The following is a 27,641-nucleotide window of genomic DNA, read 5'->3' as shown; positions in this document are numbered from 1 at the left end:
CTTATTCTTTTTTTTTTTTTTTTTTTTTGAATAAGCTTATTCTTTAATTTTATGTCAACACAACACTATAATCAGTGGGATGTTAGTAATGATTAGAACTTCATTAATCTGCACAGATTATTCATTTATCCTTTGCAGACTCTCATTCATATTCATAACAATATTCTTCCCATTTTATTTAAATAAATTACAGTAGATTAAGAATAGGCCTTACCATCTACCACATACACATTAAAATAAGACTGCAGAAGTCTTACTCATAAAATAAACTCGTTTGTAAAAACTTTATCACTAATTCCCTTATCTCTACCTCTATCTAATTCTCCAAATTCCTCCTTAAAGATAGAGTATATTCTAATACTACCAAAAACATAAATATATTCAATTACATTTTGGTATTAAATGTTCATATGAATGAACCAAGCAACCCTAAAATGAACAAAACAGGATCATCAAAAGTATACCTGAATTATGATCCCAAAACACACATCTCAAATTCCAAGTCACTTAGAAGGCTGTTTTCCTACCATGATGCAAATCTCCTTATTGTTTAACTAGAGGCCCGGTGCACAAAAATTTGTGCACTTGGGGAGTGGGGGGGGGGGGGGGAGGGTCCCTCAGCCCTGCCTGTGCCCTCTCGCAGTCTGGGACCCCTCGGGAGATAACGACCTGCTGGCTTAGGCCTGCTCCCGGATGGCAGAGGGCAGGCCCAATCCCTAGGTGCAGCCCCTGGTCGGGCTCAGAGCAGGGCCAATTGGGGAGTTGGGGCGCCTTCCCCTGTCATGCACAGAGCAGGGCAGATTGCGAGGTTGCGATGCCACCCTCAGTCACGCTCAGGGTAGGGCCGACTGGGGGGTTGGGGGACCGCCCCCTGTCACACTCAAGGCAGGGTCGATGGGGAGGTTGCGGCGCCACCCTGTCACGCACAGAGCCGCAGGGTGATCAGGGGGTTGGGGAGCTCCCCCGTATCAGGCACAGAGCAGGGCTGATCAGGAGGTTGGGGCGCCTTCCCCTGTCACAAACAGAGCAGGGCTGATAGGGAGGTTGTGGCCCCGGCCCCTGTCACACACAGAGCCGCAGGGCGACCAGGGGGTTTGGGCGCTGCCCCCTGTCACGCTGATCCCGGTGCTGGGAGGCATATTACCCTTTTACTATATAGGATAGAGGCCTGGTGCATGGGTGGGGCCGGCTGGTTTGCCCTAAAGGGTGTCCTGGATCAGGGTGGGGGTCTCCACTGGGGTGCCTGGCCAGCCTGGGTGAGGGGATGATGGCTGTTTGCAGCTGGTCACACACCCTTCAGGGTGGGGGTCCCCACTAGGGTGCCTGGCCAGCCTGGGTGAGGGGATGATGGCTGTTTGCAGCTGGTCACACACCTTTCAGGGTGGGGGTCCCCACTGGGGTGCCTGGCCAGTGTGGGTGAGGGGCTGAGGGCTGTTTTCAGGCCGACTGAAGTTCCCAACTGCTCCTTTTTTTTTCTTTCTTTTTTTTAAATTCTGGGCCAGCTTTAGCTCTGGCTCCAGCTCTGAGGCCTCTACTGCTGAAAGAAGATATCTGGTTTGTTTCGCTTCTATAATTGAAACAATGTATAACTCCAGCTCTGAGATCCCGGGCTCGCTGAAAGCTGGTTTCTGGGGTTTTGTTTAGTTCTATATTTGTTACAATGTTTCTTAAACGGCAAGCTCAGAGGCCAGCAAGGCAGGCGGGGAACGTTGGAGTCCTCCGTCACTGAAGCAAGCAAGCCTCATGTTAGTTTCAAGCTGCCTGGCTGCCGGCCGCCATCTTGGCTGGCAGTTAATTTGCATATCTCGCTGATGAGCCAATGGGAAGGGTAGTGGTCGTACGCCAATTACCATGTTTCTCTTTTATTAGATAGGATACCCCAATAAAATAGTCAATGAAGACAAGTCTAAATTAATCAGTTTAAATAAGTTGTTCTGAATACCCATAGATTTGGAGGGAAAACCATGAAATTAATTCCTGCCCATCTACCACAACCAGCATTGTCAAAGAGAATTAAATTATGGAGATAGCATAATCAGTCTTATAAGCAACTATTAAGATATTAGAGGCCCGGTGCACGAAATTCGTGCGGGGGTGTGTGTGGGAGGGGGGGGTCTCCTCAGCCCGAACTGCACTCTCTCCAATCTGGGACCACTTGGGGGATGTCCAACTGCCGGTTTAGACCCAATCCCTGTCTAAACAGGCAGTCGGGCATCCCTCTTGCAATCCAGGACCACTGGCTCCTAACCATTCACCTGCCTGCCTGATCACCCCTAACCCCTCTGCCTGCCTGCTGCCCTTAAGTGCTCCCCTGCTGGCCTGATCATCCCTAACTGCTCTCCCCTGCCAGCCTGATCACCCCTACCTCTGCCTGCCTGCCTGAGACCCCTAAGTGCTCTCCCCTGCAAGCCTGATTGCCCCTAACCACCTCTGCCTTGGCCGCCGCCGCCATGGCTTTGTCCAGAAGGACGTCCAGTCTATCCTGTCTAATTAGCATATTACTCTATTAGTATAGATAGTTTACACAAACATAACAAGGCAAGGTTCTTTTCAGAAGCCACTGATTAATGAGTGGAGCTAGGGGATGCTCACTCAAAAAGGAAGGTTTGGCCCTGGTTGGTTTGGCTCAGTGGATAGAGCCTCAGCCTGTGGACTGAAGGGTCCCAGGTTTTATTCCAGTCAAGGGCACATGCCTGGGTTGTAGGCTCGATCCCCAGTAGGGGGCATGCAGGAGACAGCCGATCAATAATTCTCTCACCATTGATGTTTCTTTCTCTCTTTCTCTCTCTCTCTCTCCCCCCCTTCCTCTCTAAAATCAATAAAAATATATTTTTTTAAAAAAGGAAGGTTTGGCCAAGCCCAGGTGACTCAGTTGGTTAGAGCATCATCCCGTACACTGAAAAAGGTTATGGGTTTGATTCACACACCCCAACACACACACACACACACACAGCAGTCATGGAGAATATGGGAGGCAATGGATAAATGTCTGTCTCTCAAAATAAATAAATAAATAAATAAATAAAGTCAATAAAAACATATCCTAGGGAGAGGATTTTAAAAAAAGGAGGAAGGTTGGGGTCACAGGACATAGGCTAGAAGCATGCCAAGTTTAGTTCTGCCAAACTGAAGATAACTTTTCTTTTTCTATTCCAGGGAAAGGAGGAAACAACCAGCAAGAGGAGTAAGAACCAAATACCCATATGAAAGGAAAAAACAAAAGAGAGCCAACTATATGAGAGAAGCTGTCTCAAAGGCCCTTTATATATGTCACTTATTAAAACTAGTACACAAGCTGAATATGTGACTACTTACCACTGAAAGCCATCTCACTTTTAGAATAAGAATCCTAATATATAAAAAACCAGAGGCCATCATGACCGAAACAACCAGAGGTACAACCAAACAGCAGGATGCGTGGGGCAACCAGGCCACCAGGGGGGGCAGTTGGGGGCGACCACACTGGCGGGGGGGTGGGGGGGGGGCAGTAAGAGACAACCAGGCCGGGGGGGGGGGGGGGAGAGGGTGTGCAGTTAGGGGCGACCAGGCTGGCGGGGGGGAGGGGGGCAATGAGGGGCGATCAGGCTGGCAGGCAGAGGCGGTTAGGGGTGATATGGCTGCCAAGGGGGGCATTTATGAGCAATCAGGCAGGCAAGTGAGCAGTTAGGAGCCAGCAGTTAGGAGCCAGCAGTCCCAGATTGTGAGAGGGATGTCCGACATCCCCGAGGGGTCCCAGATTGTAAAGGATAAAGGCTGGGCTGAGGGGGGACCGCCCCCCCCACCACCACATGCACAAATTTCGTGCACCAGGCCTCTAGTAATCTTACAAAGAAAAACTAGTAAAACTTAATGTAACAAAAAATAAATCCTTTCATAAACACTATTTTAAATATTAAAATGCCTATCCCCCCAAAAGGGCTAATTACATTTAAATCTCAATATTTTCAAATAAAATACTATGAAACTTTAAGTATTCAAAATGACAAGCTATAATAATTATTACTCCTACTTACCCGTTTGTCTAAAGTTCTTTCTCTGACAAAATTAAGTAGGTGATCATTGACCAGAAGAATATCCTTTTTAGCAGCTGTAACTATAGACACAATAACATCATGTCTAATAGCTTCCTCAGGGTCATGTGACCTCACTTTAAGATACTCTGAAAGATAAAGTTTTTATTGATTGAAATTTAACTTTAACAATTGAAATGTCTTTAAAACTTGTGTAAGACCTTTAAAAGCAAACCACAACAAAAACAAAACCTAAGTAAAAGGTTCAATGTTTCAAGTAAACTGGGAGCAGTGAGGGAGGAAGGGAGGAAGGAAAGTAAAAAGGAAGGTCAGCCCTTGAGTCAAAACAAAGTTTACATGCAACTGAGTAGTAAATCCCTTCCCCATTTGCAGTGCAGAGTAGATGATCATAGAGTTCCTAACCTCATTAAACAAAGCAACTATATAAATAAACCACAAAGTATACGAACATTAAAAATTTCACCTTTGTTTTTTTATTTAATAGTTAAAACATTCAAGTCAAGTAGTTCTACTAGGAAAGGAAAGCGTGCTCAAATTTCTATTCCTTAACAAGGGAAACTTTCAGTGAGGTTATTAAGTATAAAATTGAGATATGGTCATCAAGAAACAGGACTACAGGAAATACCATAGACAATTCCATTTAACTGAACTAAGAAAGGCCAAAGGGAAGACAGAAGAAATAAAACATTTAAAAATTATGAGTGCATAGGAGTTCAGATCTTGCACTGAGAATGCTGAAAGAAAAATTTTAACAATCTTCAGTAATCATACAATTGGTTGAAGGAAGAAGTCACACAATTGAATATAAATTTTAAAAATAAAATATTCAGCTTTTTTATAATAAGACCAGTAAGATAAAATTTCATTATTTAGATTTGGAATAATAAATATTGCCAGGCCTATACACAACAAATAGTGCTATGATTGTGAATGAATTTACTGCTCTATAAAGTAATAATGTAACAAAACTTATAATGTAAACACTCATAAAAATCAATGTTCAGGTCGTAAGCCCGTCCACTTTGAGTATTCTCTACTAATAGAAACTATTCAAAAAAATGAGGAAGACCATATGCTGCTAAAGAAATTGAAGAAATGGAAAGGTTATTTAACCTTTTGCTGTTATTTTAACAGCAAAGAAAGTTATTTTTAGCATATCTCAATTTCCCCACCAAGATAAATATAGGAGTTTTATTTTTCATTGTACTTGTTTTGAATGCAATACATACTATTTTCGGTACCATCAAAAAAGAAAAATGCAATAACCATCAATTTTGAGATGCATCCCAATTTCCCAAAAACAGTAATTCACACAAGAACTATTAACTTATATTTACTGTGCAGTAAAAAAGAAAACAGGAGAAAAAAAGAAATTCTCAATAGTTACTTGGTATGAAAAAGTAGTACTCTTCACAATATGGCTATGTCCCTCACACTTGGCTGAAGATACAAACATGAATCTCGCAAAACACTGTTGAAAAAAATAAGATAAATGTGTGTGTACAACACATTTATCTTTAGCTCACTCCTGAAGCCCTAAGAAAATGTCTTTAAATGGAACAAGTAACAAATGAAGAGATCATAGCAAAAGAGATTTCCAACAAAATTTTGGCAGATGGATGATTGGTAAGTGCCAGAGGAAAGAGGAAAATAATAAAATCCAAAAGGTGAAGAAAACAATAGACAAGCTCAATTCCAGGATAGAAGAACCCTCAAAACATTTTGAAATTCAAAGCGCCAAGCTATGAGCAAGACAGAGATGAATACTGTAGCTGAAAATATGAGTGGTTGAAAATATGCAGAGAGGTTAGAACCCTCATTTTTCAGTTTTTAGCCAACTACAAAAATTAAAATGTGCCCAGAGACTGAACACTAGAAAATAATAAAATATAAATGTTTCATTAAAAATTCAAACTATATATAGTAGGTCCTCTCTATATACTGGTTCCACATCTGTAGATTCAACCAACCACCAACAGAAAATAACTGGAGGGTGGGAATGTAACATTGTTGATGTGCACTATGTAGTTAGGCCTACAATGGCTGTATCTGTACTGAACATGTACAAGTTTTTTTTCCCTGTCATTATTCCCTAAACAATAGCTAACAACTTAATAACTGCTTACATAGAATTTACACTGTATTAGGCATTATACATAATCTAGAGGAAATTTCAAGTATAAGGCAGGGCAGGAACTGATGGAGGTGGGCAATGGGGGAAGGATGGGGAAAACCTGTAATACTCTCAACAATAAAGATAAAATAAAAACAAAGTATAAGGTAGAATGTTTATATGTCTATACCACTGTATTTAAGGGTCTTGAGCATCCTCAGATTTTGGTATCTACAGGGTGGGAGTAAGAGAGTCTTGGAACCAATCCCTGGAACCAATCCCCAGGGACAACTGTAAAGCGAAATGTGGAATACAAAAAGGAGGTTCTATGAAAAGTAACCTCACAGAGTGATCTGATCATAAATTTCTAACTGGGCAGGTCATGGTGGGCAATCATTCTACAGGCCTATAACTTCTTTAATGAAATGTTTTATGCCAACACTGTGTATTATTTTTGTGCACCTAGGTTAGCACACCTTTGAAATAAAGGGTGTCCCAAAATGCACGCAAGAAGTAATTTTGATAGAAAACACAGGTTTATAATTAAAAATTGTAATTTTTTTATTGATTTATAAAGTATACAGTATAAGGTTATGTATGGAATAGCATATCAGGTAAATGGCCTCCACAGCTTTGCTGGCACATACGCACTCTTTTGTTGAAATTTTCCATGACCGTGTTGCATAAATGTGGCTGAATTTCGATGAGGCTCATTTTTATCTTGATGGCTTGGTGAACTGACAAAATTGAGGCATTCAGGGTTCAGAAAATCCACGAGTGATTGTTGAGAAGCAAATGCATCTACAACGTGTCACTGTTTGGTGCGGATTTGGGGCTGGAGGCATCATCGGACCATTCTTCTTCGAAAATGCGGCTGCTCAGGCAGTAACAGTTAATGGTGCTGGCTATCACGACATGATAATCCAGTTTACCCGATATGCTATTCCATACATAACCCTATACTGTATACTTTATGAATCAATAAAAAATTTACAATTTTTAATTATAAACCTGTGTTTTCTATCAAAATTACTTCTTGCATGAATTTTGGGACACCCTTTATTAACCCTCAAGAAAGCACATAATCTTAATTATCCTGTAATCCAATTCCTGAATTGCTTCCTCACACCTTCATATAATCTTCCTTACATTCCCTTCTTAATTTTAAATGAATAAAAGAAAGTACAAAACTGTTATTCTCAGGAGCATCTGAGATCTTGCTCCCTCATTATATTGTCAATTCAGCTCAAATAAACTCTTATAAAAATTCTCTACAAATTTAGATGTTTCTTAAGTCAACAAAAATCTTCAAAATAACCTAGGGACTAAAACAATTATTGATGAAATAATTAACAGCTAAATTATTTTTAAAATAGCTTCTAAAAAAGCAAAACACTGCCCGGCCGGTGTGCCTTGAGTGTTGACCTATGAACCAGAGATCTCAGTTCTATTCTGGTCAGGGCGCATGCCTGGGTTGCAGGCTTGATCACTGGTAGGAGACAAGCATGAGGCAGCAAATCAATGATTCTCTCTCATCACTGATATTTCTCTCTCTCTCCATTCCTCTCTGAAATCAATAAAAATATTTTTTAATCAAACATCTACCTATTATTTAGCCAATCATAAACTTTGCTTTAAAGTGCTGACTATGGAAAAAACTGCTTAAATTTTTTTATACTTAAAAAAATCCAGAATACCTAAAGAATTACTACAAATCAACAACAAAAGGAGAACCAAGATGGCAGCATAGGTTAACGCCGGAATTTGCTGCCTTGAACAACTACTTCAAAAGTGAAACTAAAAGACGGAACGGACATCACCCAGAACCACAGGAACACTGGCTGAGGGGAAGTCCTACAAGTAGGAGGAAAGAGAAACGCATACGGACACTCAGAGGAGGCGCAGTGCTGAAGTCAAATTCTGAGCTGCGGAGTGCGCGGTTGGTGTTTTTAATCGGGAGGGAGTCGCAGACTCTGAACTCCAGATACGGGCGAGTCTTTAGGTACCGAGACTCAAACGGGAGAAGCGGGACTGTCTGGCTTTGGTCAGAGCGAGTGCAGCTTTCACTCCAAGGTGTGCAGCGGTTGCTGGGACTCAGAGAGGCAGAGCCCCTGGGGACAGGACTGAGAGCCACCATAACTGCTCTCTCCGGCCCACCCTGTTGATCCTGTGCGACCCGCCCCGCCCAAGCCCTGCACAGAGCCATTTGCTGGATAGCCTCAGGCAAAGGCTAGATTAGCACCTCCCTAGAGGACAGAAGTTCTCTCACTGCAGACACAGCTGATTCTCATAGCCACTTGGCCTGGAGGTCAAACCCTCCCTGGTATTAGCTTCAACAATCAAGGCTTAACTACAAGACTGCGCACAAAGACCACTAGGGGGTGCACCAAGAAAGCATAACAAAATGCGGAGACAAAGAAACAGGACAAAATTGTCAATGGAAGATATAGAGTTCAGAACCACACTTTTAAGGTCTCTCAAAAACTGTTTAGAAGCCGCTGATAAACTTAATGAGATCTACAAGAAAACTAATGAGATCCTCGATGTTATGTTGGGGAAACAACTAGAAATTAAGCATACACCGACTGAAACAACGAATATTATACAGACTCCCAACAGCAGACCAGAGGAGCGCAAGAATTAAGTCAATGATTTAAAATGCGAAGAAGGAAAAAACACCCAACCGGAGGGGCGGAATGAAAAAAGAATCCAAAAATGCGAGGATAGTGTAAGGAGCCTCTGGGACAGCTTCAAGCGTACCAACATTAGGATTATAGGGGTGCCAGAAGTTGAGAGAGAGCAAGATATTGAAAACCTACTTGAAGAAATAATGACAGAAAACTTCCCCCACCTGGTGAAAGAAATGGACTTACAGGTCCAAGAAGCGCGGAGAACCCCAAACAAAAGGAATCCAAAGAGGACCACACCAGGACACATCATCATTAAAATGCCAAGAGCAAAAGATAAAGAGAGAATCTTAAAAACAGCAAGAGAAAGAAACTCAGTTACCTACAAGGGAATACCCATACGACTGTCAGCTGATTTCTCAACAGAAACTTTGCAGGCCAGAAGGGAGTGGCAAGAAATATTCAAAGTGATGAATAGCAAGAACCTACAACCAAGATTACTTTATCCAGCAAAGCTATCATTCAGAATTGAAGGTCAGATAAAGAGCTTCACAGATAAGGAAAAGCTAAAGGAGTTCATCACCACCAAACCAGGATTATATGAAATGCTGAAAGGTATCCTTTAAGAAGAGGAAGAGGAAGAAAAAGGTAAAGATACAAATTATGAACAACAAATATGCATCTATCAACAAGTGAATCTAAGAATCAAGTGAATAAATAATCTGATGAACAGAATGAACTGGTGATTATAATAAAATCAGGGACATAGAAAGGGAATGGACTGACTATTCTTGAGGGGGAAAGGGGTGTGGGAGATGCGGCAAGAGACTGGACAAAAATCGTGCACCTATGGATGAGGACAGTGGGTGGGGAGTGAGGGTGGAGGGTGGGGTGGGAACTGGGAGGAGGGGAGTTATGGGGAGGGGGGGGAAAGAGGAACAAATGTAATAATCTGAACAATAAAGATTTAATTAAAAAAAAATAACAAGTCAATTTTAAAAAAGATAGGTTTAAATTTTAAACAGCCAATTCATAAAAGAAAATAATATATCAAGATGTACATAAAAATGGTCAATCTCATCACTAAATAGAAAAAGGCAAATTAAAACTACAAAAGAACAAGACCTATGAGAACAGCTAAAATAAAAAAAATACCGATAAAACAAAATGTCAGCAAAGACACTATATAACTAGAACTGTCAAACATTTCTGGTGTAAGTGGAAAAGAGTGTTTCTTATAAAGTTAAATATGTATTTACCCTATGACCAGCAATTATACTCCAAAGTGGTTCCAAAAAGAAGTAAAAACATACTTCCACAGAAATACTTGTACAATAACACTCACAGTGATCTCAGTCATAACAACCCCAAACCATAACAACCCAGATATCCATCAAAAGAAAAAAAAGAATAAAACTCTCAGACACTAGCAACTAGACTTTTAAACTCTTGATAGGATACTCTTCTCTGTGGAATCTGCCTAGTTCAAGAGGAATTATCAAGACACAACCCATCAAATTCACCCTAGAGCAGTGGTTCTCAACCTTCCTAATGCCGCGACCCTTTAATACAGTTCCTTATGTTGTGGTGACCCCCAACCATAAAATTATTTTCGTTGCTACTTCATAACTGTAATTTTGCAACTGTTATGAATCATAATGTAAATATCTGATATGCAGGATGTATTTTCTTTGTTACAAATTGAACATAATTAAAGCATAGTGATTAATCACAAAAACAATATGTAATTATATATGTGTTATCCGGTGGTCTTAGGCGACCCCTGTGAAAGGGTCGTTCGACCCCCAAAGGGGTCACGACCCACAGGTTGAGAACCGCTGCCCTAGAGTAAAGTGTCAGAGTCATATATTCAGGGCGTTCTAATCAGCTTTTTATTTAGCTCTCACTCTTTAATTATGAGCAAATAGCCATGGATTGTCAAGCACTTAAGGAAAGCCTCTAACATGGAAAATAGACAAAAAGGAAATAAAAAGTTAGCTGAACAGACATTTTGTAGGATAAAGAAAACTTCCCCAAAACACTGATTAGTTTTCTCAGAGAATACTGCATACATAACACAAAAAGAGGATGCCACAGTGAAAGGAACATCGATGTTAAAATAGGAGGAAGGATACAAAAGGAAGATAGAGAGATGCACAGATGTACTTACACAGCCTGCAAGCACAAGGAAAGGAAGAATGGGAAGGAGAGGGGGCACGAAAAAGAGGCAGGAAGAATGAACTGTCTTATGATCAATGCTGTAAAATAGCTCACAGAGCAAGCAGTCCACATTCAGATGTGAGTAGGCAGATAGAGGGTTCCAAGGAGGAATACAATCTATTTCTTCCTCCCTCTAACCCCAACCCAAAAGAATATGAAACTGATAAATACCTACTGACAAGAATTCAACAAAATGTGAAAACAACAACCTATTGTTAAAAATATTACAAAAAGTTAAACTTTGTGATTTTACCAACAGAAACTCAGAAGGAAGTACTAAAAATTAAGACACAACTGTGAGCAAATACTGTATAAAAAGGGCAGTTACAAATGTAGTAAACGTTAGTATAAAGTTTTAAAAAAAGAATAAATCCTATATAATAAAAGGGTAATATGCAAATTGACCCTAACAGCAGAACGACTAGGAATGACTGGTCACTATGACACACACTGACCACCAGGGGGCAGACGCTCAATGCAGGAGCTGCCTCATGGTGATCAGTGCGCTCCCACAGGGGGAACTCTGCTCAGCCACAAGCCAGGCTGACGGATGCCAGTACAGCGGTGGTGGTGGGAGCCTCTCCCGCCTCCTCAGCAGCACTAAGGATGTCCGACTGCAGCTTAGGCCTGCTCCCCGCTGGCAAGTGGGCATCCCCCAAGGGCTCCCGGGCTGCCAGAGGGATGTCTGACTGCCAGCTTAGGCTTGATTCCCCGGGGAGTGGGCCTAAGCTAGCAGGTGGACATCCCCCGAGGGGTCCGAGACTGCAGGAGGGCACAGGCCGGGCTGAGGGCCCCCCCCACAGTACACAAATTTTTGTGCACCAGGCCTCTAGTAACTAAATAACAAGCAATCATGTGACAAATGAGAAGAGTGTTCAGAATTTTAGCTTTCAGAGGTCCTTGACTGATCAGAAAGATATGGGAGAATTTTGATTAACTTTACAGATTTCATTAATCTATTACACATTTCTGAAAGCACAAAAGTGAATGTTAACCTCCAAGCACATGGAGGGGAAAAATGAGAAGAAAGCAAGCTGATCAACTGAGCAAAAGAGAAGAAAACAGAACAAAAGCAAGGAAAAGGCATGGAAAGTAGAACAAAAAATAAGAAAGCAGAAATAAGTTCAACTACATCATATTCAAAGGATACTTAAATAAAAATATTAAGGCACATGGCAATAATATATATAATTTATGGAAAGATACACATGTAGCATATACAGAAAAACATGAACCGGATGCAGACCAAATTTAGTAGGGTGGTTACCCTCTGTAGAAGAAGGGAGTATAGTTTGTGAGGGGCATTTTAACTAAATGTAAAATTTATTTTCTTTTTTAAAATGTCTTAAGCCAATGTAGCAAAAATGCTAACATTTCTAGGCAGACATAATAGCTGTTATATTCATTTATATTTTCTGAACTGTTCCATAACTTTAAAATAGTTAGTAAAACAATTATAGTCAAAGCCATGATTTCTCATTACTACATAAATATAAAGTTCTGAACTGCCTTATAATTATAGAGATTTCAAAAACCTTACTTTCATTTTAGGATGGTTAAATTAGCTTACAAAATAATGACTCTACCCTAAGTTCTCAAAATACTGGAAAATATTAAAATCTGTATTATAATTTAGTCATAGTCAAGACCTGTTCAAATCCAAATGCCTGAAATATTTCTAAAAATATCCTTAAGCTTCAAAATTAAAATTGTCTCTGATAAAAACCAACATTTTATAGGTGCTTCTAGCCTAAGTAGGCACTAGGAGGTAAAAATTCTAGCTTCAGAGAGTAACTCTGATAATGACAAATTGAAACAAGACTTCACCTATAACAGAAACAAAAAAAGATTATTTATCCCCCAAATATTTAAAATGGATTTTTTCACCAAAGAGCACCCAGAAATATTTGTTATTATGGGTATACAGTACCTGTTAAGTCCTTTGCTAAATCAGGATGGTTCATGAGACAGTGACTAGCAAATTTTACACATTCCAGGCGTATTGGTACATGAATATCATTAAACCTGATAAAATATAAAGGCACAGTGATCTTTAAAATTAGAGAAACATATCTGTTTAATCTGCAATCAATTTATATTTATTTCTCTAATTAAAATTTATGTAGGATAATCTGAAGTAGACCTAGAGACTTTATCAAAGTTTTTGATATACTATCCTCCTGTATAATAAAAACATAACATGCTAAGTGTCTGACCAATCAGTCGACCGTTTGGTCAACAGCTCAACCAGTTGCTATGAGGCACACTGACTACCAGGGGCAGATGCTTCGACTGGTAGGTTAGCTTGCTGCTGGGGTCCAGCTGATGGGGATGGGGCGACTGGGCCAGACACACCCTAGAGCCCTCCCACAGTCCCTCACCGGCCAGCCGGCCAACCTCCCTTGGTCCAACCTCCCACGGTTCCTCCCCAGCCGGCTGGCCCCCATCGGCCCTGATCAGGACTGGGTGAGATGGCCCCAAAATGCCCCGATCTGCCCCAATCACAGGCCAGGCCGAGGGACCCCACCCATGCATGAATTCATGCATTGAGCCTCTAGTATGTGTATAAATGTTCTGAAGCCTCCTTATTAAACTAGAACAATCTCCTGTGATAACTATGTACTTTACAAGGGCATGTTTAAATATACATTTGACTCAAATACAAGAATTAAAATGACAATTTTTTTCTATAAATATACTTTAAAATATGTTTATAAAAGTATAATGTGTGTACATAGTTCATAGATACATTATATAAATCTCATACTGTGTTTAAAAAGAAAACTATTCCTCAAAGTAGTCTTTTTTATATAGAGGTATTCACAAATGTGTGGTAATCTTGTATACTCAACCCATATTATTTTACATGACTCTATTATAACTGTGCCCAAATTAGTCCTATCCAGTTAGCAATCACAATTATTATATACCCATTAATATCAAAGCCAATTTTTACATGGAAATGTAATACATTAGCATCTCTAAAAAAATCAAGTTTGGTTGATATGTCATTTAAGTATCTTTTAATTTTATATTTTTCCTTCATTTTTTTCCCTCCTTATAATTTGGTGAAGCAACTGCTTTTTGTTTCTGTACAGTGTTTTCCCAATTAAAATTTTGCTAATTTTATCATTCTGATATCAATTAACAGGCTCCCCTTTCTTCTAAGTTCATATGACTATGATCATATAAAAATGATCATATTAGGTTCTTTTTCTTAGGAAGACAACATTATATATGGCATTGTGTTCCTCTATCAGGAAGCATATGATATCTAATTGTCTCTAAACACTGATATTCAAAGCCTATATACATTAGTTCATGATGGACTATAAAAGTGACTTAAAAACCTTAAGAAACAACCAAAAAAGCCCAGCCGGTGTTGCTCAGTAGTTGAGTGTCGACCTATGAACCAGGAGGTCACAGCACATGCCCAGGTTGTGGGCTCAATCCCTAGTGGGGAGGAGGCAGCCAATCAATGATTGTTTCTCATCACTGATGTTTTTTTCTTCTCTCTCTCTCTCTCTTTCTTTCTATCTCTCTCTCTCCCTCCCTTCCTCCCTCCCTCTTCCTCTCTGAAATCAATAAAAATATCTTTAAAAAAATAAACAAAAACATTAAAGTGAAGTGAGAATTTTCCACTTGCTATTTTCATGTCTTAATTCTGTAAGATTAAAGATTTCCAAATCTTGTATTGCCCAATACTATAACACACAAAATTTAGCATTTTATAAAGAAGAAAATAAGAAGGCTTCAAAATAAGCACCAAATTACTCATAAAAGCTTATTACTAGAAAAAAGTTGTTTTATAAAAAAAAAAAAAATTATAAATTCTAACCTATAGTCTCATGAAATTTCTTGAGTGTTTTGAATCCAGGTCCAGTTTACCATTTCTCAACTAAACATGTACCATACAGCCATAATAAATAAAATAAATTATCTTTAAGAAATAGTCTAGCTCCTTGAAATTGGTAACAATGTGGAAATTTTATGTTATTACAAGTAAAAGAAAAAAATTACAAAGTAATAGAAAGGTGATATAAATTTAAATTAGGATTTTTCTTCCATAAAATCTATAAAGTCTGGGTAATCCAAGTCCTGATTTAAAAATATACTTTAAATGTCTATATGTAAAAATTGTATTTTTGTTTTAACACATTAAACAAAATGGATTTTAAATTGAATCTCATAATTTAATTACACTTGTAAAATATTTTGCTTTACTACTCAAGAACTTTCCACTGTGTTTAAAGAAAAAAATCCTATCTAATAATAGACAAACATGGTAATTGACCGTACCTTCGCTACACCTCCCATTGGCTAATCAGCACAATATGCAAATTGACTGCCAACAAAGATGGAGGCTAATTTGCATACTGCAGGCAGGGCCGGCAGCGCAAGACGCTGCCCACGGGACCCGGGCCCCTGACCCCTGACCAGCAAGGCAGGGCCAGTAGTGCCTGATGCTGCCCGGGGGATCCGGCCTTGGATCCGTGACCTGGCGAGGGAGCAAAGCAGCGGAGAAGGGAGAGAGCCCAGGTGGCAGAGAAGGGAGGGAGCCGAGGGCAAAGTGGCAAAGGGAGGGCGCAAGGCAGCGGAGAAGGAAGCCCCATTCTTGCAGGAATAGGCCCGAGGAAGCCCTATTCTTGCAGGAATCTTTCTGCAACAGGCCTCTAGTATCTAAAATAAAACTCAAAATGACAATGGGCTAATATTTGTTAGTTTAATATAACTTGTTAAATGTTATTATTTATCTATAGGAGATAATCAGATTAAGAATTTAGCACTTAGCAAGTACTGATAAAGGCTTATATAGTCATTTAAAAAATTAGAAAACTAAAACTAAAGAGATAAAAATTTACCATAATTCATTGACAATTCTGGGATCGAGATAGAAAGAAAAGTGGTTAACAAAAATAAAAATATTGTCCTGGTCAGTCTGGCTCAGGGGTTAGGGCATCAGCCCACAGAATGAAGAGTCTCAGGTTCAATTCCCAGTCAAGGGCATGTACCTAGCTTTTAGGTTTGATTCTAGGCCCCGGTTGGAGCACATGAAGGAGGCAACCAATCAATGTGTCTCTCACATCAATCTTTCTCTTTCTTTCTCTCTCTCTCTCTCTCTCTCTCTCTCTCTCTCTCTCTCTCTCTCTCTCTCTCTCTCTCTCTCTCTCTCTCTGTCTCTGTCCTCCTCTCCTCCCTCCCTTCCATTCTGCCTGAAAATCAATGGAAAAAACATCCTCAGGTGAGGATTAAATAAATAAATAAATATTCTAATACAAAGGAAATAGAATAAGTCTTTAAATCTTATTTGTCTATTAATGACTTAATTACATTATTCGTTACAAGAGTAATTTGGGGACCGGGGAGGGAATCATTTATCATTGGGGTCAAAGTTGGTTTCAGCCAGGGCACCTGAAGTGACTTTAATATATTCAAGGTCAGGGATACCTTTAGAAACATAAAGAAATGAACCCTTCTCCAGAAAAGAGAAATAAACAAACACACTCAAAATTTTGCAACCAATTTCAGGAGGTTTGTGGATCATTAAAAGTGTATGAGGAACATAGGTTATCATTTCTTTAAAAGAGGAAGGAAGAAAGCTAGGAGGAGGAACATACATAATCATTCATTTACTCATTCTGTGACTGTCCTTAAATATGTATCTCTGAATAACCTAACCAAATATAATTATTTTGTGGAGGAGCTATCTCTCAAATTAATGTATTTTTAGTAGAATTAATTACTGCTATATAGTAATACATTTTAATTTCATGATTATAATACTTTGTGAGGTAACTTTAAATGTATCATCTTTTAAAAATTACTGAGGACAAGATAAGATGAAAAACAAAAGGGAAATTGTAAATGTGACTAATCATTATCAGCATTCAAAAAATCCAAAACATAAAACTTCATTTTTTGATTTCAGAGAATAAACTTAAATGGGAATGGTGTTTTAAAGGGATATAAGTAGATATAAACATACATGACTTTTAAACAGGACACCAAAATCATATACCTGCCCAAGTAACACTGCCAAAGTGGTTTGTTTTGAGAAGCCAATTCTGAATCCTTTGCCCCAAACATTTTTGCTAGTAGTTTAACAACTTGCAGGCGTTCATCATTATCATTGCTCTAAAACAAAACACAACCATAGCTTTAAAAACATGAAGTAGATATATTCAGAATAATTTTCTCATTATTTCTCTTACCCTCCAATTGCACAGAAAACTTTCCATAAGTTATAGATGAAACATTATATATAAAAATGGTCAATATACTCCTCACAAGATTAAATCTTCAATGCTCTAATCATCTCAAATTACATCAAAGCAGTACTTCCTACATGAAAATACATCTGAAATTTTGAGTGAATGTTAGAGGTTCTCCCTTTACAATTGAGGTTTATTTTCATTCAAAGTCAAATTCAAAAACTAACTTGCATCAAACCCGTGAAAAACTATTTGTGGTTTTTAAGAACAAACACCGATAAAGGACACAAGCCTTCCAGTAAACAGAGAATTCCACATTATTGTCCTGGTTAAGCTCTTTGTAGGAATAAATATATGCTGAAGTCTCTCAGTAGGAGAGTTAGTTCATGTTCATATACCAGATCATAATAGAGTTTAATAATATGATGAAGCCTTGGACATGCAAAAGTTAAAATTTGTTTTCTACACTATATTGTGGGTACTCCGGGGACAAGAACTCAATTTTACTATTACTGATTTTGGTAACTTACAGATGACAGTGGTTAAATGGATAAGCCAGCACAATTCTAGAATTGAATATGTAACAATTGGGAATATGAAAAAAACAACACCACTACATTGATATTCAAAGTGTGAACAGCATTATAGATTTTTTTAAAAATATTAAACCAATTCTTCAGCCTAGCATTGAGAGCTCCCATAATATGACCTAACTCATCTCTACTATCTTATTATTCTTCCACATAAGTAATTTTCAACCCTGACCATACATTAGAATGACCTCTAAGTCTATAAAAAAGCAAAACACACACACAGAAACAAAAAAAAACAACCGATGCCTGAACCCTATGCCAGAAATTCTGATCAACTTGTTTGGTTCAAAGCCTGGATATGAGCTTGTTTATTATAGCTCCACAGCTGAAGATTCCAATGTGCAGCCAGGAATGATTTAAATATTCTTTATGCTACCATCCAACTGTAATTCCCTGTGTTCTACAAATTGACCCAGCACCTTCCTACCTCTATATGTTTCTGCATGATGTTTCTTTTGCTTCAATTGTATGCTGTTTGTAACTTTTGTGACACTTATAATGTCTGGCCTTTTATTAGATCTGGATTAAATTTTCCTCTTCCTTTCATACTAGATGTTAGATTTGCTGAAAGTAGGGATGATAATTCCTTATTTTTACATTTCTTAGAGTATTCAATATTTTCATTAGAGAAAATCAGACCAATAAATAATTAAAGGTATGCCTGCCTACGCCTCATCAAAATGCTAACTACATGAAAAAAGGGGGGTAGGGAGGCAGGTAAATCAAATAACTCACCTAAGAAATATACCAAAAATGCACCCAAGAATAAAACAAGAATTATTACACCACCAAAATAGACTATTTATTTTGTTGTTTTTAAAAAGACAAATCAAAATTTTTAGAAACAAAAGATATAACAGAAATAAGAACTTTTCTGTGTGGTACACTGGATCCACAAAGATTATTAATTATAAACAGCTTTATTTAATTTTCCTATAATAATTTGAAAGAAAAAAAGAATATCCCCCAAATCTGCAAGTGAAACTAATAATGTCAAGTCAATGGGAACATGCTTTTAAGAGATGAAAAGCAGAGGTGCTTTTAACATAGGAATGTATAAGATAATATGCACAAAGGGAAAATATTTCACATGACGTGGATAACAGAGCCTAAACTATTTTTATAGCCCAGTCAAGGGGTTTCGGGAACTACTATAAACTTGAAAACATTAGCTTAATATATAGCTATGACCTTAAAACTGAGTCACAACCTAGAATTTATCTGGAAAATATTTTGAAAAATATACCATCCTTCCAATAATTAACTAAGCAGCTACTATTTGCTAGAAATCATGATGGGCATTCAAGATACACAAATAGGCAAGGCATAAATATGTAATTTAAATAATAATAACATACCATTACTTCTGTAATCCTCAGATAAAACCATTATAAGAATTAAAAAGGCACAAATAATGCTCTTTGCTAATTTAGTTGACTGAAGCATATTATTTTTAAAATAGTTACCTTTAGTTTAAATTCAAGCTGGGGTAAAACTGAGAGCAGCAAATGACTATCAATATTATAGAGTTCCAAAATTAAGTCAAAGACATGTTCTGACAAATCGCTGATAGATGTTTTCCCAAGCATCAGAACCTGATTAAAAAACTTTCGAAAAAAAAATTGTATATTAATAGAAACACCACAGATAAACTTTCTAAAATCGTAATTATTATTCAATTAAATTCATTATCATTTCATACAAAGTCAAAGTAGGCATATGAAAACATTTTCTAACAGTAAGGAGGAAACCACTACAGCAAGCATGTCAAATTTGCAGCCGGGGGCCACTGGCCCACAAGAAATATTTTTGCAGCCCAGCCAATTTAACAGTATGTAAGAAACGTTTTAATAAAAATTTCATAACTTAATTTTTACAATATCCTGTTATATATAATTATTAATAACGAACTACAACATTCTCTAATGACTGATTACTATAATCATGTTGCATTCATTTCCCTTACATGCAGGAGCACCATTTCTCTCCACTAATACTAGTAGTGAATATTTTAGCAGCCAATTGCCACGTCATTAGTCTTGGACTGACTTGTTTGGTGTGTGCAACAGGAAATATTTTGCTTTCGGAGAACAAGAAAAATAGGTTTATTTGCGTTACGCTTATTAATTTGTGCAGTTATTCAGTGTCTGATAAGTTAATGTTCAAGAAAAAATATTAATTTTTATTAAAATATTCTATTACTTTATGTTAATGACTAGAGGCCTGATGCACGAAAATTCATGCAAGAGTAGACCTTCCTTCCTCCGGCTGCAGGCACCGGCTTTCTTCTGGCACCTGGGACCCAGGCTTCCCTCCTCTGGCCAGCCACAGGCAACCAAGACCCGGGCGGCTTCACCCGGACTGGCTGCAGGCACCCGGAACCCCAGACGGCTTCGCCCAGGCCCTGGCTTTGTCAGGTATGATGTCCGGAAGGACGTCTGGAAGACATCCGGTCTATCTGGTCTAATTAGCATACTACCCTTTTCTTAGTATAGATTACTCATTTATTTTAGCCCTTTGTATTCAGCATGTCTCTACTGAAATAAACCTATGTTTCTATGAAAATTGAAGCTTTTGTTTTTTTGCAGCCCACATAAACTTAAAACTTGTTTATTTGGCCCGTGTTAGCCTTTGAGTTTGACATGCTTACACTACAGGCTATATGAAAAGATAAAACATGGAATTCACTTTATACACAATTTAAAAAAGCATTATTGATAAACACCCTACTACCAAACACACTTTATTCCTCATAACAGTCTTACTATATTTTATCCTGTATAAGTTGTCTTAATTCCTCTACTAGATAATTCCTTAAGGATAAGGGATGACTTCTCGTTCACCTTAACATGTATAGTAGACTATAGCATAAAAGACAAAGCCTTACACCTTCACAGTAAGAGCTGATTCCATTTTAAGATATTTAATTATGTATTTACTAGAGGCCCGGTGCACAAAAATTCGTGCACTCTGGGGTAGGGAGGGGGGGTCCCCTCAGCCTGGCCTGCGCCCTCTTGCAATCCAGGAGCCCTTGCTCCTTACCATCTGCCTGCTTGATGCTCCTTAACACATTAAGCACCCTATCAGTCACCACTGACTGACACTATATGTTCTGTCCAGAAGACAAAACAGGTTGGGCGCTTAACATGTTAAGGCTAGGCTTGCTGCTCCTTAGCAGGCAGGAGAGACTCCCGCTACTGCTACTGCGCTCGCCAGCCCTGAGCCTGGCTTCTGGCTGAGCAGCACGCCCCCTGTGGGAGCGCACTGACCACCAGGGGGCAGCTCCTGCATTGAGCATCTGCCCCCCGGTGGTCAGTGCATGTCATAGCGACTGGTCATTCCGCTGTTCAGTTAATTTGCATATTAGGCTTTTATTATATAGGCTAATGCAAAACCTCTTTCTAATCCTTTTTGTCATTTATATTCTCATAAGCAAAATAAAATAAACAATACACAAGGTTTATAGCACAAATTTAAATCCAATTAAAAGCACATATAAACACAAGGAAAATCCAAATTTGAACAATTTATTTTCTATAAGCAGCCAACTCTAGTTCCCACATTCAGATCATACCACTACTGAAACTGGTAACAACACATGGCATAATGATCAAGTTCTTAAGTATTTAAACTCTTCCAAATATGTAAAAATTAACCCAGGAAATATACCACATATTCTCAACAGTAACTTGTCTTCTGGAAGAAGCAGTTAAGGATTCTTTACACCAAATAAACTGCCCTAATCTTTTCTCTTTGCGACAGTTTTAACACACAACCTGGTTTAATTAGGCTTTCTATATGAAAAGTATGAAGTCAAGGACTTCACATTTCTGTCTCTTCTGCTTTATTTTAGTTCTTGGGTCATTCTTAACAAAGTTTCTTAGATCTATAAACCTGTACAAACTACCTAGCCATGCAGGGGGAAAAAAGAACAAGTTCTGTTTTACTATTCGTTCTTTATTGGTTTTAAAAATAACTTGCTTTCCCTCCTTTTTTATCCATTTTGTGGGAAAAGAACTTCATGACATTAACCGTTAAATTCTCATTTAGACTGAAAATAAAGCAGCTTTGTTGTTTCAACTCACAAATTTTCAACTGTTTAAAAACAGTAAATCTAGTTTTCCTTAACAACAACAAGAAACAATAATCCTTTCCAATATGGCCACCGTGGTGGTAAAACCATCCTATTCTATCAGTCTAGGAAAAGCTCATTTTTTTTTAAAAAAAATCATTGCTTAGTTTATTTCTTACAAATTCCATCAAAAACATATATTTAACATATATATAATCTCCATAAAGGTAAGGACCAAGTCAGTCTTCTTCATGCCCTACATGAGGGCTTACAATTTATTGGAGGAAGAGAATACTGATTTGATTAAGTATTGCCTTTCAAAAAACATTTTTCACTTACAAGTAGGTAGCTAATATTCATACTAGAAATTAACTTATTTTATAACAATTGCTTCTTAATGAAAGGAGTATGAGTAATGTCAGTAATAAATTCTACATCATACTTAAGCATTTAATTTTAATTACAAAAGTGTTTTCACTGTTTAACAGTCTCTGCCATGACCCCAGGCATTATTAATCCCAATTTACAGATGTAAAAACTGTAAGCAAAGGAAGACTAAGCAATTTAATAAAATTTTACCTATATCAAAATGGATTTGATACATTTTTTTCAGTATAACAAAATAATTTTGTGCTGTCTCCTAAACCGTCTGATTAAAATGATCTGGTGAAAAATGATATTACTAAATAGTGATCCATGTAGGAAAGTTTTTGAATTGTCATTATGTACTTTTTAAATTAAACAAAAAAAAAATATATATATATATATATATATATCTACATATATAGAGAGATAGATAGATATATAGATATATATATACTTTTTAGTTAGAATTCTGAGTCATCAAGTTACAACTTTTATTTTAAAAAATAATCTATAACACCACAGTGATTTCTTAAGTCCTACATATGCAGAAATCACTATCTATAAAGAACAAAAGTGAATGTGTCTATACATAAGAGTGAAAAAGACAAAAATAAAAAAGGAATAGAAATGGGTTTATTATTATCTTAGTATCTTACCTCTATTTTTGCTAATTTTCAACCAGGAAGGTAAATAAATAATGGCTATTACATATACAAGTTCAAAAGCTTAAGAATAATTTTTAAAATTATACTGATTTTATCCTACTACAAGATAATTAAATTCACTAGAATTCTAGTAATTTTACATATATAGGTGTGAGGCAGAAAAATAAATCTTACAAAAAAAAGAAAAAAACAGTAATTCTTAACTTCTCAGCTAATCCTCAAATAAAACAAGGGATAAGAAAACAGGAGAAAGAGAGATAACAAAGTACTTGGAATAAATATGTAACTGAAAGTGTTCTAAGACCATTCTACTAATTCTGTTCTTCAGCTTCTGATAAAGATATAACAAGAAAGTATGGATGGGGGGATTCTACTTTTGCAGACAAGAACTAAGAGCAGGAATATAACATAAGGTATAAGTAATTAAGAAAATGTTTTTACATTGATTTATCTGGGATGGCTAAAAGTTCTATCTTAGTCCTTTTATTTTCCTTTTAAATTTTATTATAATATTTTCAAGTATGCACAAATGTTGAAAGTATATTATAAGGAACCCAGTAACCTGGCTCCAACCAATACTACTATTTTATCTTGAAACTTTTTTCTTTCATTATCCAACCCTAGAAAAGATATTAACATGGTATGGCGTTATTTTCTTCTTTTTATGTCAGAAAAAGATATCAAAGAAAATTGTGTTTCCCTAAAAAACACCCAAGCTTGGCAATACTAATTTAAATAAGTAATCACCAGGAGGACCTCACCTAGTGTACCCAATGGGCCATGGCAAAAGAATGCTTAAGTCTGGTCTACACACTTCAAATACCATTAACTCAATAAAGAAAAAATTCAATCCACCCAATTTAACCAATATACTCCCAAGACTTATATAAAACTTACAGAAATCAACATTTAGAGCTCCCTGTCAATCTTGGAGCTATTAAAATAAGTTACATAATTTGATTCTCCAGCTTCTGAAAGTTTACCCTCTAAAACAATTTATAAGTAAAGTACATTTTTCCTAATCATCATGTGCTTAGAATCATTTAAGGCCATAGTCAGAAAGAAAAATTGGGATCTGCCAAGATACTGTTGTCTAAAGTATGTTACTTTTCAAAGTACATCTTTTCATGATGTAGCTTATATACTGAATTAATTTTTGTATAGTACAAGAAAAAGTCTCCAATCAATTTCAGTAAAATTAAGTACATAAGTAATTATAAAAAGCTTTCTTTCTCACTTTTTTCAAAAAGAAAGATTTACATCATTTACATGTTTGAAGGTAGTGAAAGCACAAAGTAGATGGAGAGACAGAACTGCTATACAATGTTCTAGATTTGTTCCAAAAAGAACAAATGAAATACATGAAATACAATGAATAGTCCCATCTAGAGTTGTGCAACTCACAGAACTGTGGAGAAATAAAAAATACAGTAAGTTTCTATGAGTGAACCCATGTGTTGGAATACATTTAATCTGAAAACAAATACAAGATTGTCAATCTATAATAATATAACTATAATAAGCTAATTAGACCGGAGGTCCTTCCAAACGAAGCTGGGGCTTTGAGGGAAGCCCGGATCCCAGGTGCCAGAGGGAATCCATGCAGGCAGTGGGGTGGGGGGCGGTTAAGGAAGGCCTACTCTTGCATGAATTTCGTGCATCGGGCCTCTAGTCATAAATAAGTAGATTTGGGGTGATTTTGAAAGGGCTCATTTCACTGGAATTCTTCCCCTTTCTCAGAAAAGGTAGCTTTATATGGAATTTCACCCAGGAAAGGCAAGATAGTCAACTTTTACCAAATCAATACCATCCATACTTGCCGTCAATTTTTAGATCTTCATATCCTATCTAATAAAAAAGAAACATGGTAATTGGCGTACGACCGCTACCCTTCCCATTGGCTAATCAGCGAGATATGCAAATTAACTGCCAGCCAAGATGGCGGCCGGCAGCCAGGCAGCTTGAAACTAACATGAGGCTTGCTTGCTTCAGTGACGGAGGAAACCAATGTTACCCGCCTGCCTTGCCAGCCTCTGAGCTTGCAGTTTAAAAAACATTGTAACAAATATAGAAGCTAAACAAAACCCCAGAAACCTGCTTTCAGCGAGCCCGGGATCTCAGAGCTGGAGTTGATACAGAGTTTCGATTATAGAACCGAAACAAACAAGATACCTGCTTTCAGAAGCGGAAGCCTCAGAGCTGGAGCCTCAGAGTTAAAGCTTGCCCAAAATAAAAAAAAAATAAGAAAAAAAGGAGCAGTTGGGAGCTTCAGTCCCAGCCTGAAAACAGCCCTCAGCCCCTCACCCAGACTGGCCAGGCATCCCAGTGGGGACCCCCACCCTGACCTGGGACACCCTTCAGGGCAAACCAGCCAGCCCCACCCATGCACCAGGCCTCTATCCTATATAGTAAAAGGGTAATATGCTTCCCAGCACCAGGATCAGAGGAGCCACGAGGCCTCCCAGCACCGGGATCAGCATGACAGGGGGCAGCGCCCAAACCCCCTGATCGCCCTGCAGCTCTGTGTGTGACAGGGGGCAGGGCCACAACCTCCCTATCTGCCCTGCTCTGTTCCTGACAGGGGAAGGCGCCCCAACCCCCTGATCAGCCCTGCTCTGTGCCTGATAGGGGGGAGCTCCCCACCCCTTGATCGCCCTGCGGCTCTGTGTATGACAGGGTGCAGCGCCCAAACCCCCCCACCCCACGGGCCCTACTCTGTGTGTGACGGCGTAGTGCCATAACCTCCCCATCGGCCCTGCCCTGAGTGTGACAGTGGCGGCGCCCCAAACCCCTGATCGGCCCTGCTCTGTGGGTAATAGAGGGTGGCGCCCCAACACCCCCACCCCCTCACGGGCCCAGCTCTGTGTGTGATGGGGTAGAGCCATAACCACCCCATCAGCCCTGCCCTGAGTGTGACAGTGGCGGCGCCCCAACCCTCTGATCGGCCCTGCTCTATGGGTGATAGAGGGAGGTGCCCCAACCCCCTGATCCGCCCTGCTGTGAGTGACAGGGGCGGTGCTCCCCAACCCCGATTGACCGGGCTCTGTGCGTGAAAGGGGGGAGCCCCCCAACCCCCTGATGGGCCCTGCTCTGTGCGTGATGGGGGAGCTCCCCAACCCCGATTGACCCTGCTCTGTGCTTGACAAAGGGGAGCTCCCAACCCCCTGATTGGCCCTGCTCTGTGGGTGATAGAGGGCGGCGCCTCAACCCCCTGATCGGCCCTACTCTGTGTATGACAGGTGGCGGTGCCCCAACTCCCCTATCGGCCCTACTCTGTGAGAGACGGGGGAGCTCCTCAATCGCCTGATGGGCCCTGCTCTGTGCGTGACAAGGGGGAGCTCCCCAAACCCCTGATGGGCCCTGCTCTGTGCGTGACATGGGGGAGTTCCCCAAACCCCTGATGGGCCCTGCTCTGTGCGTGACAGGGGGGAGCTCCCCAACCCCCTGATGGGCCCTGCTCTCTGCGTGACATGGGGGAGCTCCCCAACCCCCTGATGGGCCCTGCTCTGTGCGTGACAGGGGGGAGCTCCCCAACCCCCTGATGGGCCCTGCTCTGTGCGTGAAAGGAGGGAGCTCCCCAACCCCCTGATGGGCCGTGCTCTGTGCGTGACATGGGAAAGCTCCCCAACCCCGATTGACCCTGCTCTGTGCGTGATGGGGGAGCTCCCCAACCCCGACTGACCCTGATCTGTGCTTGACGGGGGGAGCTCCCCAACCCCCTGATCGGCCCTGCTCTGTGGGTGATAGAGGGAGGCGCCCCGACCCCTTGATCGGCCCTGCTCTGTGTGTTACAGGGGGCGGTGCCCCAACTCCCCTATCGACCCAACTCTGTGACATGGGGGAGCTCCCCAACCCCCTGAGGGGCCCTGCTCTGTGCGTGACAGGGGGGAGCTCCCCACCCCCCTGATGGGCCCTGCTCTGTGAGTGACATGGGGGAGCTCCCCAACCCCGATGGGCCCTGCTCTGTGGGTGATAGAGGGCGGCGCCCCAACCCCCTGATCCGCTCTGCTCTGTGTGTGACAGGGGGCAGTGCCCCAACTCCCCTATTAGCCCTACTCTGTGAGTGACAGGGGGGAGCTCCCCAACCCCGATTGGCCCTGCTCTGTGCATGACAGGGGGTGGCGCCGCAACCTCCTCATGGACCCTGCCTTGAGTGTGACAGGGGGCGGTGCCCCAACCCCCCAATCGGCCCTACCCTGAGCGTGACTGAGGGTGGCATCACAACCTCCCAATCCACCCTGCTCTGTGCATGACAGGGGAAGGCGCCCCAACTCCCCAATCGGCCCTGCTCTGAGCCAGACCAGGGGCTGCACTTAGGGATTCGGCCTGCCCTCTGCCACCCTAAGAGCAGGCCTAAGCCAACAGGTCGTTATCTCCGGAGGGGTCCCAGACTGCGAGAGGGCACAGGCCGGGCTGAGGGACCCCCCTCTCCTCCCCGAATGCACAAGTTTCTGTGCACCTGGCCTCTAGTTAGTTTATATCTTCCTTTTGTACAAATCAATTTAATCTCCAAAAAGCTGTAAACAATTTCTCTGAATAATGAAAAGTTCCATATGTTTTATCTAATTACATTTAATTCTTTTTCTAACACTAGAAAACAGTATATCTTGCTAACCAAATTAATGCTGTTTTAGTTCCTAGGCAATCTGAAAGAAGCACAGAATGAACAAACAAGATGAGCATTAACCTTCTAGAAAATATTAACCAAGAATAATTTTAAATAAGGAGAAAGAAAATACATT

The 27,641-nt window shown here is 39.8% G+C and overlaps 1 protein-coding gene across 1 annotated transcript in view; it reads right to left on the bottom strand.

The window, feature by feature from the left end:
• The window catches only part of PDS5B (PDS5 cohesin associated factor B), a 265,811-nt gene that overhangs the window by 127,604 nt on the left and 110,566 nt on the right, over positions 1 to 27,641 (bottom strand). The window contains exons 8-11 of the mRNA XM_081083029.1: positions 19,263 to 19,403; positions 17,011 to 17,126; positions 12,922 to 13,016; positions 4,014 to 4,159 (exon numbers count right to left, since the gene is read on the bottom strand). Coding sequence (XP_080939155.1) covers positions 4,014 to 4,159; positions 12,922 to 13,016; positions 17,011 to 17,126; positions 19,263 to 19,403 — 498 coding nt within the window. The remainder of the gene's footprint in view (positions 1 to 4,013; positions 4,160 to 12,921; positions 13,017 to 17,010; positions 17,127 to 19,262; positions 19,404 to 27,641) is intronic.

The sequence above is a fragment of the Myotis nattereri genome (assembly GCF_964212035.1).
Source record: "Myotis nattereri genome assembly, chromosome: 2".
NCBI lineage: Eukaryota > Metazoa > Chordata > Mammalia > Chiroptera > Vespertilionidae > Myotis > Myotis nattereri.
The sequence above is the reverse complement of the archived record's forward strand: the minus strand, read 5'-3'. Positions and strand labels throughout refer to the sequence as shown.